This window comes from Mustela nigripes, chromosome 15 (assembly GCF_022355385.1).
Source record: "Mustela nigripes isolate SB6536 chromosome 15, MUSNIG.SB6536, whole genome shotgun sequence".
Lineage (NCBI taxonomy): Eukaryota > Metazoa > Chordata > Mammalia > Carnivora > Mustelidae > Mustela > Mustela nigripes.
The window spans coordinates 74,317,045-74,330,869 of NC_081571.1; the positions used below are offsets into that span (position 1 = coordinate 74,317,045).

Sequence of the window (13,825 nt, forward strand, 5' to 3'; positions counted from 1 at the left end):
GAGGACTCACTAGATGTACAGTCAGTTCTCACAGAGTCACTGCGAACCCTGAATGAGTGAATACATAGGGGAAGTACGGAGTTAGTCCCTGAGCTTCTAGTCAGGACGTTTTAATCAGTAGGTAACCTCGATGAAAACATCCTGACATACCCTTGTTTTATATACGTTTCTGTTGAAAGCTGCCTTACTTAGTGTGTGTTGCTGATTCATTGCTGAGCTCCCTGTCCCGGGCAGGGCTCGCCTGGTGGCAGCTCATCCAGCACATGTGTTCTCCCTAAGACATGTCTCCCCACTTAAGCTTGGAAAGTTCTGAATATGGATGTTAAGTTCTATTGGTTGAAACAACTACTTGTGCTAAAATGGATGGAAATTGCACCATCATGTAGAAAGTTCACATGTTAGTTTTATAAAAATTTGAAGCTGACTTATTTAAGCATGTTAGGCTTGATAATAGAAAAAGCCTGTGTTATAAACATATGTAAAGCATATGGTATAAAATCTTAAATTGATACAGATGATTGCATTTGAGTAGCCTTTCAGAAAAAAATTTTTTTAAAAAAAATTTATTCATTTGACAGACAGAGATCACAAGTAGGCAGAGAGGCAGGCAGAGAGAGAGGAGGAAGCAGGCTCCCCGTTGAGCAGAGAGCCTGATGCGGGGCTTGATCCCAGGACCCTGAGACCATGACCGGAGCTGAAGGCAGAAGCTTTAACCCACTGAGCTACCCAGGGGCCCCGCCTTTAAGAAAATTTTTATATGGTGCATGCAAGAGGTGACTTTGGTTCAAAATGTTGATTACTCTTTCTGCGTTTGTAGCATTTTTCTGGATTCGGAGACTCGAAGAGCAATGGGAGAACAAGCTGTAGCTCTTGCCAAAGCAGTGAAATACTCCTCTGCTGGGACCGTGGAATTCCTTGTGGACTCAAAGAAGAATTTTTATTTTTTGGAAATGAATACGAGACTCCAGGTAACTTTTTCCTTCCTCACCGGGCCTCTTTACTTTCCCCTTCCTCTCCCACTCCTTTTTGTTTTTATGAAAGTCAAAAGTCCACCTTCATAAAGTGTTAAATAAAGATACCATTTTTTTTGTGCTTGTGCTAAGACATCTGTTGGGAGTGATAGGTAAGTATCAGGTTAATTTAATGGTCAGTGTCTAGCCCTTCTGCCTCATTACTGTTAACACTCCATACTGGAAATTCCACTTTGGTTCTTTCACACCTCTCTTGATGACTTGTCTCAGTTAGGGGTTCATGTGCTGTCAAGAGAACTGCTGTTAGATGTGATAAACAGAAGGGATTCTGTGCCTTTAAGATCTCTGAAGGGATGGAGGAAGGAAGAGTACTTAGAGTGAGTTACAGGAATGACACTCAGAACTCTGCCCCTCAGCCTGGCTTCTAGAGGAGCTGCCCCCTCTGCCACAGGGTTGAGGCTGAGACGTCCACCAGCAGCTCTGGAACTGTCGACTTAGGGATGTGCTCCCGCTGTTCCAACCAAGGGCCCTGGAGGACATGCGGTTTTCCTTCCTTCTTGCCCTTTTCCTTTTGTTTAAGTTGTAAACTAATAGGCACATGCAGAAAAGTACATAAAACACAAAAGTGCTTGTAAACATCAAGTGGACCTACAAGTCCCCAAATGCCAGCACTTCTTACCACCCCACCTATCACCCGCTTCTTCTAAGTGTTCCTCATCCATCCTCCTAGAGCTGTTTACTGTTCTGAGTTCTAAATGCTTGCATTTCTGTATCATTTTTCCTTTTAATTATGCACACCTAAGCAATATGTAATTGTACCTGTTTTTAACCTTTAAATCAGTGGGATCATGTAATATGCAGTTTTCTATACCTTGCTCTTGTCAACATTATGCTTATGAGATTACACTGTGGGGCTGGTTTTCATTTAGTATGGCAGAATTTATGGTATCTAGATGCATTTGAAAGCAGTATTATAAATATTTGTAGAGTTTGTTTAAGTTATTGTTGTTCAAAACTTACGAGATTTGTGTTTGAGATCACTTATTTAACCTATAATTTATTGGTGTGAATATCTTTAGGAGTGGCAGAATTTTGTCTTTTAGAGATTGATTTGATTTTGATTAAAATTAGTCCTTATAACAAAGAATATCTAATTAGATAATTAGCTCGGAAATTGTGTTTTTGATTAAAATCGAGACTTTTTATTATGTCATGATGGGAATACTAGTTTGTAATATGATTCTGAAGGCAATTGAGAATGACTATAAGACATTTGTATTTTATTCCAGCAAAAGAGCTACCAGATTGTTTAATTAGGGCACGTAGCAGAATTTACAGAATTAATAACCAGTACTGGGGGCGCCTGGGTGGCTCAGTGGGTTAAAGCCTCTGCCTTCGGCTCAGGTCATGATCTCAGGGTCCTGGGATCAAGCCCCGCATCAGGCTCTCTGCTCAGCGGGGAGCCTGCTTCCTCCTCTCTCTCTGCCTGCCTCTCTGCCTACTCGTGATCTCTGTCTGTCAAATAAATAAAATCTTTAAAAAAAAAAATAACCAGTACTGTTTTTAGGACACTTTATTACTATGTTCGTGTGTGTGTGTGTGTGTTTCTGGTTCATCTGTCTCAACCCATAAGCTTTTCTGAGTTTTTACCATTGTTGGTTTTGGTATAAGATCTCTGGAAGTTGGGATTTATATCAAATAATGCTATGCACTTGGTCAAAATCATTAGATACTTAGGTTTACGTTGTATATCTTGGATGGTTGTCAGCAAGTTATGTTGTATACTTTCAAAAAAAGAGTATAAATGAATTCAAAGAAAAAAATAATTTCAAGAAGAGATTCATTTTATTATATCTGATAGTACCTCATTTTATGCTTTTTAATATCACACTTGGATTCATTTGTGTCTCCCATTTAATGTTTTAATATTTCTTTACTGTGCATATATTTCCAGTGACCACAATCCTATCAGTTACCAGATAAATTAATTTTGATTTTCTAGAAGCATCTGTGTGATGGGGGGGATATTTGGTGGTAGAGGCTGTGACCGAATGGGAGTTTGATTAAAGAACTTTGGATTTCATTGTATTCAGAAAGCCATTCTTAAATATTTCAAAGACTTCTATCTGATATTTAAATAACTCAAATGTTCTTTTAATAGTAGATTTTCTTTTTCGAATTTATTTACTAACCTTAAATTATAATACTTAAGGCACATTTGCCAAATTCTTCATCTTCTCAGATATATGTTATCTCTAATTAGTGTGTCATTTTGAGCCTGGAGAGCTATAATTTTCTGTGTTCTTTTTTTGTTTTTTTCCTTCCTTGAAATATCTTGATTGAACTGTCACTTTTTCGAGTTTCAAGTTTACACTTTTTTCTGGTAACAGAAATATGAGTAGCGTCTTTACTTTGCTTGGTATTTTTTTTAAGAGTGAAATTTGAAATACAGTGTTACATCTCTTCTTCAAGAGATGTAACACTGAGAAAGTCACCAGGTTTGGTGTATGGATACTTGTTGACTGGTTTTGTTCTCAGTCTGGTTAAAATTTATTTATCAGAATTATTTATGCTGTCCTTATATGTTTGTTTGTGTTCACAGCTGTTGGTTTTCTGTTTCTTACTGATAAAATTCAAGTGTTTCTGCCTTACAGGTCCCTTTTCACTATGTCTTTCATCTTCCCCTCAGAGTCCTCTTTCCTGCCAGTGCCATTCTGGATGCACTAGTTAGGTGAGACTCCTTTCTTTCCTGAGTATGCCGTTCTGTTTGACCTCTGTGTGCCTTTATATGTTACTCCTTTTGCTCAAAGTGTTCTCTTCATTTTCTGTCCTAGAAGCTCACATACATACCCACCCACACACACATATCTGTGTCCATGTCACCTGTTTCCTCCCTTCTGCTAGGAAAGATGGGTAGAGAGTTGGGGAAATACGCTACCAAAAATCGTAATCTTGTTAAAATGCTATTTTAATTAACTAAATTATATGTAGTTTTGCTTGAATAATTTTAGTTTCTTAATGGATGATAAAACTAAGAATTGGCAATGTTTGGTAAAAAAGAGAAAAGAAAAGAAATCCAACGTTTCAAAACCGTATACAATGGAAAAGTAACTCTCCATACCACATTTTATCACAACCATTTGATTTTCCTCAAGAGGCAACTGTTTTACCTAACAGTGTGTCTTTTTTTTTTTCCCCCAAATTTTATTTATTTATTTGACAGAGAGAGAGATCACAAGTAGGCAGAGAGGCAGCAGAGGGGGAGGGGGAAGCAGGCTCCCCGCTGAGCAGAGAGCCTGATATGGGGCTTGATCCCAGGACCCTGAGATCATGACCTGAGCTGAAGGCAGTGGCTTTAACCCACTGAGCCACCCAGGCCTCCCAACAGTGTGTCTTTGGTAATGTTCCACACTTAACTTAAAGCATTGTCTTCTTCATTTTTATGATTTTTAATACTCAGTTGTAGATGTAATCCTGTAATTTCACCGGTTTCCTGTTGGCAATTTTCCCAGTATTTTGCTATCGCAAATATTGGCAATTATGAATGACCCTTTATATCCTGATTTTGCACATGTGGAACTAGAATTTCTGGGGGAAACATGAATTTTAATACTTTAGTTAAATATTATCAGTGCCTTTTTCTCCCTGGCCAAAAGGATCTCTGACTGCTGGTCTTTTTCTGATAGTGAGAAATAATATATCATTTTCATTTTCCTTCTTATGAGTAAGGTTTGATTTTTCTTCATAGATTAACATTTCATTTTCTTTGAATTGACCATTATTAGCTCCTTTGCCTTTTGGGTTTTCTTATTAAAGGTGTCATTTTTTTAAAGCAGTTAGCCATTTGTGGCATCACGAAGAAGTGATGCTCCCTGAATATTTTTCACATTTCTACAGAGTCGTTAAGATAGAGTGTGCTGGAGAGAGAGTCGAATTTTTCCTTAGAGCCATTTGTTGAGGTTCCCCTTCTCACCTTAGAAAGATAGATGTACATTCCAGAGCCAAGTTTGCTCGCACGCCCATGCTTCCGCTCCACCGCCGCCCTCCCCTCCAAAGTAGAGGACCGGCAAATAAAGCAGCAACTCTTACATAAGCTCTGAGTTTAATAGTTTTGGGCTTCCTCTCCTGTGCTTCTTACCCGCTGTGTGCACAGGGAATCAAATTGCCCCTCATGGAAATGAGGTGTGGGGAATAATGCTAAGATGTTCTGTGAGTGAGTAATTGGTTTCTTCTCTTAGCCACAAGCCATTTCCTGGTAAGATTATCAAATAAATGTAGATTAAAAAAACAGCAAATCAAGATGTGATTTATTTTTCCTTCACCTGTTGCCTTTTCGACTTTGTATATTGTTTTTTCTTTCTATTTAGAAATTTTTTGTTTTTAAATCTTACAGTTGAATTTTAAATCTCTTATTTCTGGTGTTAAAACATACTTAGACTTTTCCTACACATTCATAAATTAAACATTTTTCTTTCATGTTTTCTTTTTGTATTTATTGCATCATTCCTGGTGAAATTTTCATTCCATCTGGAATTTTGATTTGATTTGATTTTTTAATTTAAAAAATGGCTACCTGACCGTTACAACCATTAATGAATAATTGTTCTTTTATGTAGTAATTAGAAATCATCTTAATTATATACTGAACTCCTGTGTGTTCAGATCTCTTATTTGACTGTTTTCTTTTTTTAACCTGGCTGTTTAATCATGTGCTAGTACCACACTATTTCAGGTGTTATATCTTTGTGTTATAACACAGTATCCAGGGGCGCCTGGGTGGCTCAGTGGGTTAAGCCATTGCCTTCGGCTCAGGTCATGATCTCAGGGTCCTGGGATCGAGCCCCACATCGGGCTCTTTGCTCAGTGGGGAGCCTGCTTCCTCCTCTCTCTCTGCCTGCTTGTGATCTCTCTCTCTCTGTCAAATAAATAAATAAATCTTTTTTTTTTTTTAAGATTTTATTTATTTATTTGACAGAGAGAAATCACAAGTAGATGGAGAGGCAGGCAGAGAGAGAGAGAGAGAGAGAGAGAGGGAAGCAGGCTCCCTGCTGAGCAGAGAGCCCAATGCGGGACTCGATCCCAGGACCCTGAGATCATGACCTGAGCCGAAGGCAGCGGCTTAACCCACTGAGCCACCCAGGCACCCCTAAATAAATAAATCTTAAAAAAAAAAAAAAATAACACAGTGTCCAGCAGGACTGTTCCTTTCTCATTACTCTTGTTTTTCCATATGATGTTTTAGAATTAGCTTATTTCATTTATATTTAACCAAAGAAAAAGAGATTAAAAACCATGAAATTGCCGGAGTATTAGATAAATGTTTCTAATTTTCCACAGATAGTAATTCCTTAGAAGATGTTCTTAATAATAAGAAAAATAATTATTAAAACCATTTATATTTTTGCCATCATATTTCTTCATACTCCAATTTGAGAGAATGTAGTGTTTCCCTTTTACAGAAATGAATGGAAATTGGCATATTTATATTTAATCCTGCTGTCTTTTCCCCTAATTCTTCATTTTACTATTTTTATTATTAGTTTTGTATTACTGTAATATGACTTTTCTTCAGGCCTTGCTTTTCTAGTGTCTTTGCGGTTTGTGTTTTCAGTTGTTTTCATGGTCACCATCTGCATATCACCGTAGCTCTGTGATTAATCTGTTCTTCATTTTGATTCATTTTAGGGTTGGGTGGTTCTTCTGTTTCTTTTTAAAATCAAGAACTTACTTTTGAGAGGTATCTGTGGGCAATGTCTGTTCTGAGTTCTTAGATGGGTGATAAGCTTATCTTTGTAACTGATGAATTTTCACCTGGTTATGAAATTATGGGGTTTAGAACAGCTGAACTGGCATGTTCCTGGCCTTTTGATCCAATAGCAACCCTTGAGTAAAACCACCAAAAAAGGAAAAACCCAAAACCCACCAAAAAAGGAAAAAACAAAAACAACAGAAAAAGGAGAAGTGAGAAATCCCTAGAAAGAGGGAACTGATAGTGTGGGGAGCTTTGGGCAGGGAACAGCCAGTGCTGCCAGGGAGGGAGGCAGAGGGGGGAGGAGGAAAGCTCTTGCTGGTCCTCTGCCTTTGTTTAGGGACATTATTGCCTCCCTCTCACAAAGGAGCTTAGTATTGATGGCTGTGACCCGTTTAAATTAGTTTAGTTGATTCTTTTAATATTTTTTGTATCTTTTTAATCAGCGCATGTATATGGGTCTTTCTCCCTTTTCCACTTTCTTCTGTCAGCTTGCACGCTGCCACACCCACTGCACCAGTGCACACTTTCGGTCTTCTACGGCCACTCTGTCATGATTTGGGTGAGCTCAGTGTTTGGGATTTTATTATGATCACAGTGTGAATGCTATTCACAGCAGTCCTCTTGTCACCTAAGATTACTTTCACTTTCCTGAACCATTTTTTTCTTTACCACTAAAAATGATCTTTGCTTAGTTTTCAGTGTGTCTATCCCTGATTTATCCACAGACTTGTCCCATGTTTGAATATATTCAGGTACATTGAGTTTTCTGTCAGTTTTGTCTTTTTGTAGAAGTATTTGTTTGTTTCTTTTTTAACCTTCTGGAGTCTATACTGGTTGCCTTCTACTTTCGCATTTTGACTTTTTAGCTGAGATTTCCCTGCTTTGTCCTGAAGATTCCTACACAACTCTTTTTTGGATCTCTTTTTTCTAAGATTTTTGTCATGCATACTGTGGTTTATTCCCCCTTTTCCTAGGATATATCTGTAAGTAACTTCCTGAGAATGAGTGCCCAGGAGCTAAATTATATGAGAATTAATATGAGTACAGATGACTCTATTAACTTATTGGGGAAAAAAAACCCAGTAGTTTTTCTTGTGGTATTATTTGCAAATTGTAACATTCATCCGTTTTATCTAGCTAGCTAGCTAGCTTTCTTTAAATCTTTTTTTTTTTTTTTTTAAGATTAGAGAATGAGAGCACGTGAGCAGGAGGTGGGGTGTGCAGAGACTCTAAATCAGACTCTGCAGAGTACAGAGCCTGGGTGGAAGGTGGGGCTTGATCCCAGGATCTTGAGATCATGACCTGAGCTGAAACCAGGAGTCGATGCTCAACCAACTGAGTCAGCCAAGTGCCTCACATTCATCCATTTTAAGTAGACAAATGCAATAGACTAGATGTTTGTATCCCTCCCAAACTCATATGTTAAAACATAAATTCCAAGGTGATGGTATTTGGAGGTGAGGCATTAGGAAGGTGATTAGGTTATAAGGATGGAGCCCTCATGAGTGGAATTTGTGAACTCATGAAGACATTCCAGAGAGAAACCTTATCCCTTCTATTATGAGTGAGTGAGAAGACTGCCATCTGTGACCTAGGAAGTGACTCCCGCAAGACATTGAATCGGCTGGTACCTCGATCTCGGACTTTCCAGTCTGAGTATTGTAAGAAATAAATTTCTGCTTTTTTATAAGCCACCCAGTCCATGTTATTTTGTTCTAGAAGCCCAAATGTAAGACGACAATAGATCAGTGAGTTTAGTTCATACACAGAGTTGTGCTGCTAACAGCAGAATCACAGAATAGAACATTTGCCTTACCCGTAAGGATACCTGTGCACATTAATAATAGTCCTTCCCTTTTTTATTTCTTTAATTTTTAAAAAAGATTTTATTTATTTAATAGACAGAAATCACAAGTAGGCAGAGAGGCAGGCAGAGAGAGGGGGGGAAGCAGGCTCCTTGCCGAGCAGAGAGCCCGATGTGGGGCTCAGTCTTAAGACCCTGGGATCATGACCTGACCTGGAGGCACAGGCTTTAACCCACTGAGCCACCCAGGTGCCCCAGTCCTTCCCTTTTTTACATCTCTATTCCCAGGCAATTGTTAATATACTTTCTGGTTTTATATTGGCCTTTTCTGGACATTTTATATATATAAAATCAAACAATATGTAGTCGTTTGTGTTTGACTTAGCATAATGCTTTTGAGGTTTATTTATGCTGGAACGCACAGTAATCCATTCTTTTTTATTGCTGAGTGGGATTCCATTGTGTGGATGTCACATATTTTACTTACCTACTTAGAAGTTGTTGAATATTTCAATGGTTTCTCCCTTTTGGCTGTTAGGGATAGTGCTGCTGTGAAGATTGACATGTAAGTCTTCGGACAAATTGTTTTATTTCTCGTGGGTAGACACATAGAGTGGAATCGTTGGGGATGTGATAAATTATGAAACTGTCCAACTGTTTCCCAGTTGGTGCATCATTTTATGTTTCTGTGAATAAGGTGTTAAGAGTTTAGTTTCTCCACATTTCTATATCCTCCTGAAAAGTTCTTTTTTTTTTTTTCTGAACAGTTCTTTTTTTAATTGCTTTTTTATGATAGCCGTTCTAGTGGATACTTAGTGCTCTCTTATTGTGGTTTTAATTTGCATTTCCCTAATGCTTAATGATAACAGAGCTCTCTTCTGTGCTCGTTTGGTCAGTCATGTATCTCCTGTGGTTGCAGTGTCGAATGTCATTCTTTGCCTAGTTTTGAATTGGTTCAACTTCTTACTGAGCTTTAAGAATTCTTGATACAGATAGGCAGTTTGTAGATATTTTTTTCTAACCTGTGACTTACCTGTTTTCTTTACTCTTTTTCTTATTTATGTATTTATTTTTGGCTTATCTTTTTCTTAATGGTATCCTTTGAAGCACAGAAGTTTTTATTGATAAAGTCCAATTTACCACATTTTTTCCCCCCATTTATGGATTGTGTTTTTGGTGTCATACCTAAATAATTTTTGTCTAACCCAAGGTCACAAAGACTTTCTCCTAAATTTTCCTTTAGAGTTTTGAGTATAGTATTCTGGATTGGAAATAACTCCTTTAGCATTTTGAAGGCTTTTTTTTTTTTTTTTTTTTTGGGCATTCTTCTAGTTTTGACTTGTGATATTGAGATGTATTCTGATTCTTAATAGTTTGTTTAAAGTTGTTGTCCCCCCGACCCCATCTAGAAATTCATTAAGTTCTTACCTTTATCTCTAGTTGTATCCAAAACTGCTGGTGGTCTACCAATTACTAGTCAGAAAAATTTGCTTTTTTCTTTTAGTTTATTAACATTATAGCCTCTTGAGATAATTTTGCTCTATGTTCCTGGAATAAATTTTAATTAGACCTAACGATTTTCCTTTTGTCATTATAATATAATGATTTACAGTTTTTACTTTTTAAAATACTGTCTTTACCAGATTTGAGTAATAAAGTTTTGTATTTTTTTTAAGCTATCTGTGGAAATAGTGTAGAGGTAGGAATAGGCATTATCTGTTACTTAAATATTAAAACTCAGATGTGAATCCATTTATACTGATATCTTTCTTAATAGTGGGTCTTTTTTTTTTTTTTTTAAAGATTTTATTTATTTATTTGACAGAATGCACAAGCAAGGAGAGCGGGAGAGGGAGAAGCAGTCTCCCCTCTAAGCAGGGAGCCCAATGTGGGGCTTGATCCCAGGACTCTGGGATCATGACCTGAGCTGAAGGCAATCATTTAAACAACTGAGCCACTCAGATGCCCCTCCATTGTAGATTTTTTTTTTTTTTGAGATTTTATTTATTTATTTGACAGACAGAGATTACAAGTAGGCAGAGTGGCAAGCAGAAAGAGAGAAAGGAAAGCAGACTCCCCGGTGACCAGAGAGCCCAATGTGGGACTCAGTCCCAAGACCCTGAGATCATGACCTGAGCCAAAGGCAAAGGCTCAACCCGCTGAGCCACCCAGGTGACCCTCCGTTATAGATTTTTAAACATTGCTCTGATCCCTTCTGTGGTATACTTCTAGTATTTTGAGGTAATACAAATCAAGGTTTTTGAGGGTGATTGATTGTTTTATTCATATTCCTCTAGATTTTTCTTTTTTAATTGGATCTATTTGATTTAGAGATACATGAAGTTTTTATCATAATTTAAAAAATAGCCTTTATTTGTCAGAGCAATTTTAGGTTTACAGAAAAATGAGAAGTAAGTACAAAGTGTTTCCATATACCATCCACTCTCAATTCCCCATTAGTAACATGTTGTCTTAGTATGGTATATACATTACAACTGATGAAATTGAAAATGTTGAGATAATTTATTGATGCAGTATTATAAATATTGATATAAATGTTGATGCAGTGTTATTAGTTCAAGTCCATAGTTTGCATTAGGGTTCGTCCTTGGTGTTGTACATTCTTTGGGTTTTGACAAATGTGTGATGACCTGTATCTACCATTAGGTATCGTGCAGAGTATTCTCAGTGTCCTGAAAATTCTTGGATTCAAGACCTCTTTGCATTTCTTTCCTTGGCCTTTTTCCCCTCTTCCTTATTTCTTTTTTCCCCTCTTTCCTTTCTTCCTTCTTTTTCTTCTTTCTTCGGTGTGTCCTTTTTTTTGGTCCCTTTGACATGTGGTAATCTTCAAACATACAGAGGTACTAAGAGTAGAAGTTTCATGTCCCATGAAACTGTAACTTTCTTCATGTTTACATTGCCAGGATTGTTTTATGCATACCTTCTTTTCCTTTTGCCACTTTTAGCTGGAGTATTTTAATAAAAGTTTCAGACATTATGTAATTTCATCTATTGCTACTTCAGTGTATGGCTGTATTCATTATACAAGTTTTCCTAAAGATTTTAATTTTAAATTCCACCTTGACTCCTGTCATGTTGCATTTCCTTCCTTTTGTTTTACTTGCCTGTTTTATTTCAAAGCCTTCTTTATCACTTGTTTTGTGTTTCTTAAAGTTTAAATGAAAAAAGAACCAATCTGACACTCTTTCTTTTTGTATGAAAGTTTTGTCCTTGTAATTTTAAATAAATAAAATCATTTCATCTTTGCTTGTATTTCAGTATTCCTTTTTTTCTGTTTTCCCCTTTTTTATTTGTTGCTTGAATTAAATTGCTAATTACTCTTGTTTCCCATTGGTAGATTGGAAATTTTCTTGTCCTTTAACATTCTATTTATGTTCATCTTCCTGTTTAGATTGGCGTTTTCAAATTAATACTTGTAAAGAAGCTCTGATTGCCCCAGCTTTCCAGCACTGAAGATTCTCAGAGATCATCTCAGATCTCTGGGCTGTATTTGGATTTCCTTTGTAGTTGAACTCTTCTGGTTCCAGACTTGCTTTTTGCTTGTGTGTACACAGGTTTCTCATTTCTGTATCTTCTCTCTTTCCCTTCTTTGAGAGTTCTGCCCTAGTTTATTGGTTTCATTAGCATTTTTTTCATGACGTTTCCTCAGCTGGAATCTGTGGAGGCTGTGCTCGAAAATTCCACATCCTCAAATGTATTTCTTTAGCTTGAAGAGGAATGGTATTTTGATTCTAGGATTCTTGGGTTTCTGTTTTTCTTTCAGTAGTTGATACACTGGCCTGTTTTCTGGCTTCTACTTCTAGTAATAAGTCTGAGGTCATTCTAATTAGTCTTCGATTATATATGTAAAGTATTCTTGGTGTCTGAAAGGTGACCCAGTTTCCTCTTGATCATTGGAACTCGGGCTTTTTAAAAAATTTTGTTTTGTTTGGTTTGGTTTGGTTTTTGGTCTCCACTGGGACATGCCTACGTATGTGTTTATGTCCATAAGTTCTGCCTTTTACTCCAGGTATTCTTTGAAGTGTACAGATATAAGTGTTTCTTCATTTCAGAGAAAATTTCTTCTGTTAACTGTTTTCCTTTTCTCATTTCCTTTTCTCTATTCATACTCTCCTTTGGGAATTCCTTTTATTGTGGATTAGTCTTACTGGACAAGCTCTCTGAAGCTTGTGTCTTCTTGCTTATGATTATTCTCATTTTGTATTTGTATTCTGTTTTTTGAGGTTAATTTTTTATGTTGCTCTTCCAGGCCACTAATTTGAGTTCTAATGGTGATCGTCTTCTCCTTAAAGTAATGAACCAGACTGCATAATTGGGAAATCATGTTATTTTATCCCAGAAAGTCTCCTTTTGTATGGGGGTATGTGTGCATGTATTGATACTCTTGAAGTTTCTACGTGCCCAGTTACTTTTTGGATGCATTCCCAACTCCCCCCTCTGGTCCCCCCCACCTGCCCTAATCCTCAACTGCTTTGTTTCTCTTGGTATCTATAGTCATTATTCTGAATGTAGCCCTATCTCTGGTGGATAAGCCACCTGCAGTGGTTTTACTGTGGTTGATTTGGGCTCGGTAGAGTGCTGTTTGGTGTAATATTCTAAGTGGCAGCAGTCCTTCGAAGGGTTGGAGATACAGCCATATCTGCCATTGAGGTTAAGAAGAGCATGTATTGGGGCACCTGGGTGGCTCAGTGGGTTAAGCTGCTGCCTTCGGCTCAGGTCATGATCTCAGGGTCCTGGGATCGAGTCCCGCATCGGGCTATCTGCTCAGCAGGGAGCCTCCTTCCTTCTCTCTCTCTGCCTGCCTCTCCATCTACTTGTGATTTCTCTCTGTCAAATAAATAAATAAAATCTTTAAAAAAAAAAAAAAAAGAAGAGCATGTATCTCGGAACATTGACTTCATCTCAAGGGCAGAGTCTAGCTAATATATATTGCCTGCTTGGACTTCTGGGACTCTTGGAGCCTTTAAGTGACTGTTTTCAGGCCGCATGGATCTCCGCAGGCCAAGCTGTCTCCCTGACTTCTTTCACATCTTTCCCTGGAGATCTCTGAAGCTGGCCTCTGGGTTGCCCCCAGCCCATGACAGGCAAGAGCTCATTACTTGTGATGGGCTCTCACTTTCCCTCAGATGTCCCTGTTTGCAATATCCTGTGTCACTCACTCACTCTGGGGGAATAGAGACCGTGGGATTTGGAGTGGAGAGGGGGTGCACCATGCTGGTTTTGCCATCTTCTCAAAGCAGAAATATTTAACCAGTGTTATCTGGGTGTCATTAATGA

The 13,825-nt window shown here is 37.8% G+C and overlaps 1 protein-coding gene across 2 annotated transcripts in view; it reads left to right on the top strand.

The window, feature by feature from the left end:
• Window positions 1-13,825, top strand: part of PCCA (propionyl-CoA carboxylase subunit alpha) — a 413,253-nt gene that overhangs the window by 175,367 nt on the left and 224,061 nt on the right. For both annotated transcript variants that reach the window (XM_059378122.1, XM_059378121.1), the window contains one exon: window positions 818-968. In XM_059378122.1, the coding sequence (XP_059234105.1) occupies window positions 818-968 (151 nt within the window). The remainder of the gene's footprint in view (window positions 1-817; window positions 969-13,825) is intronic.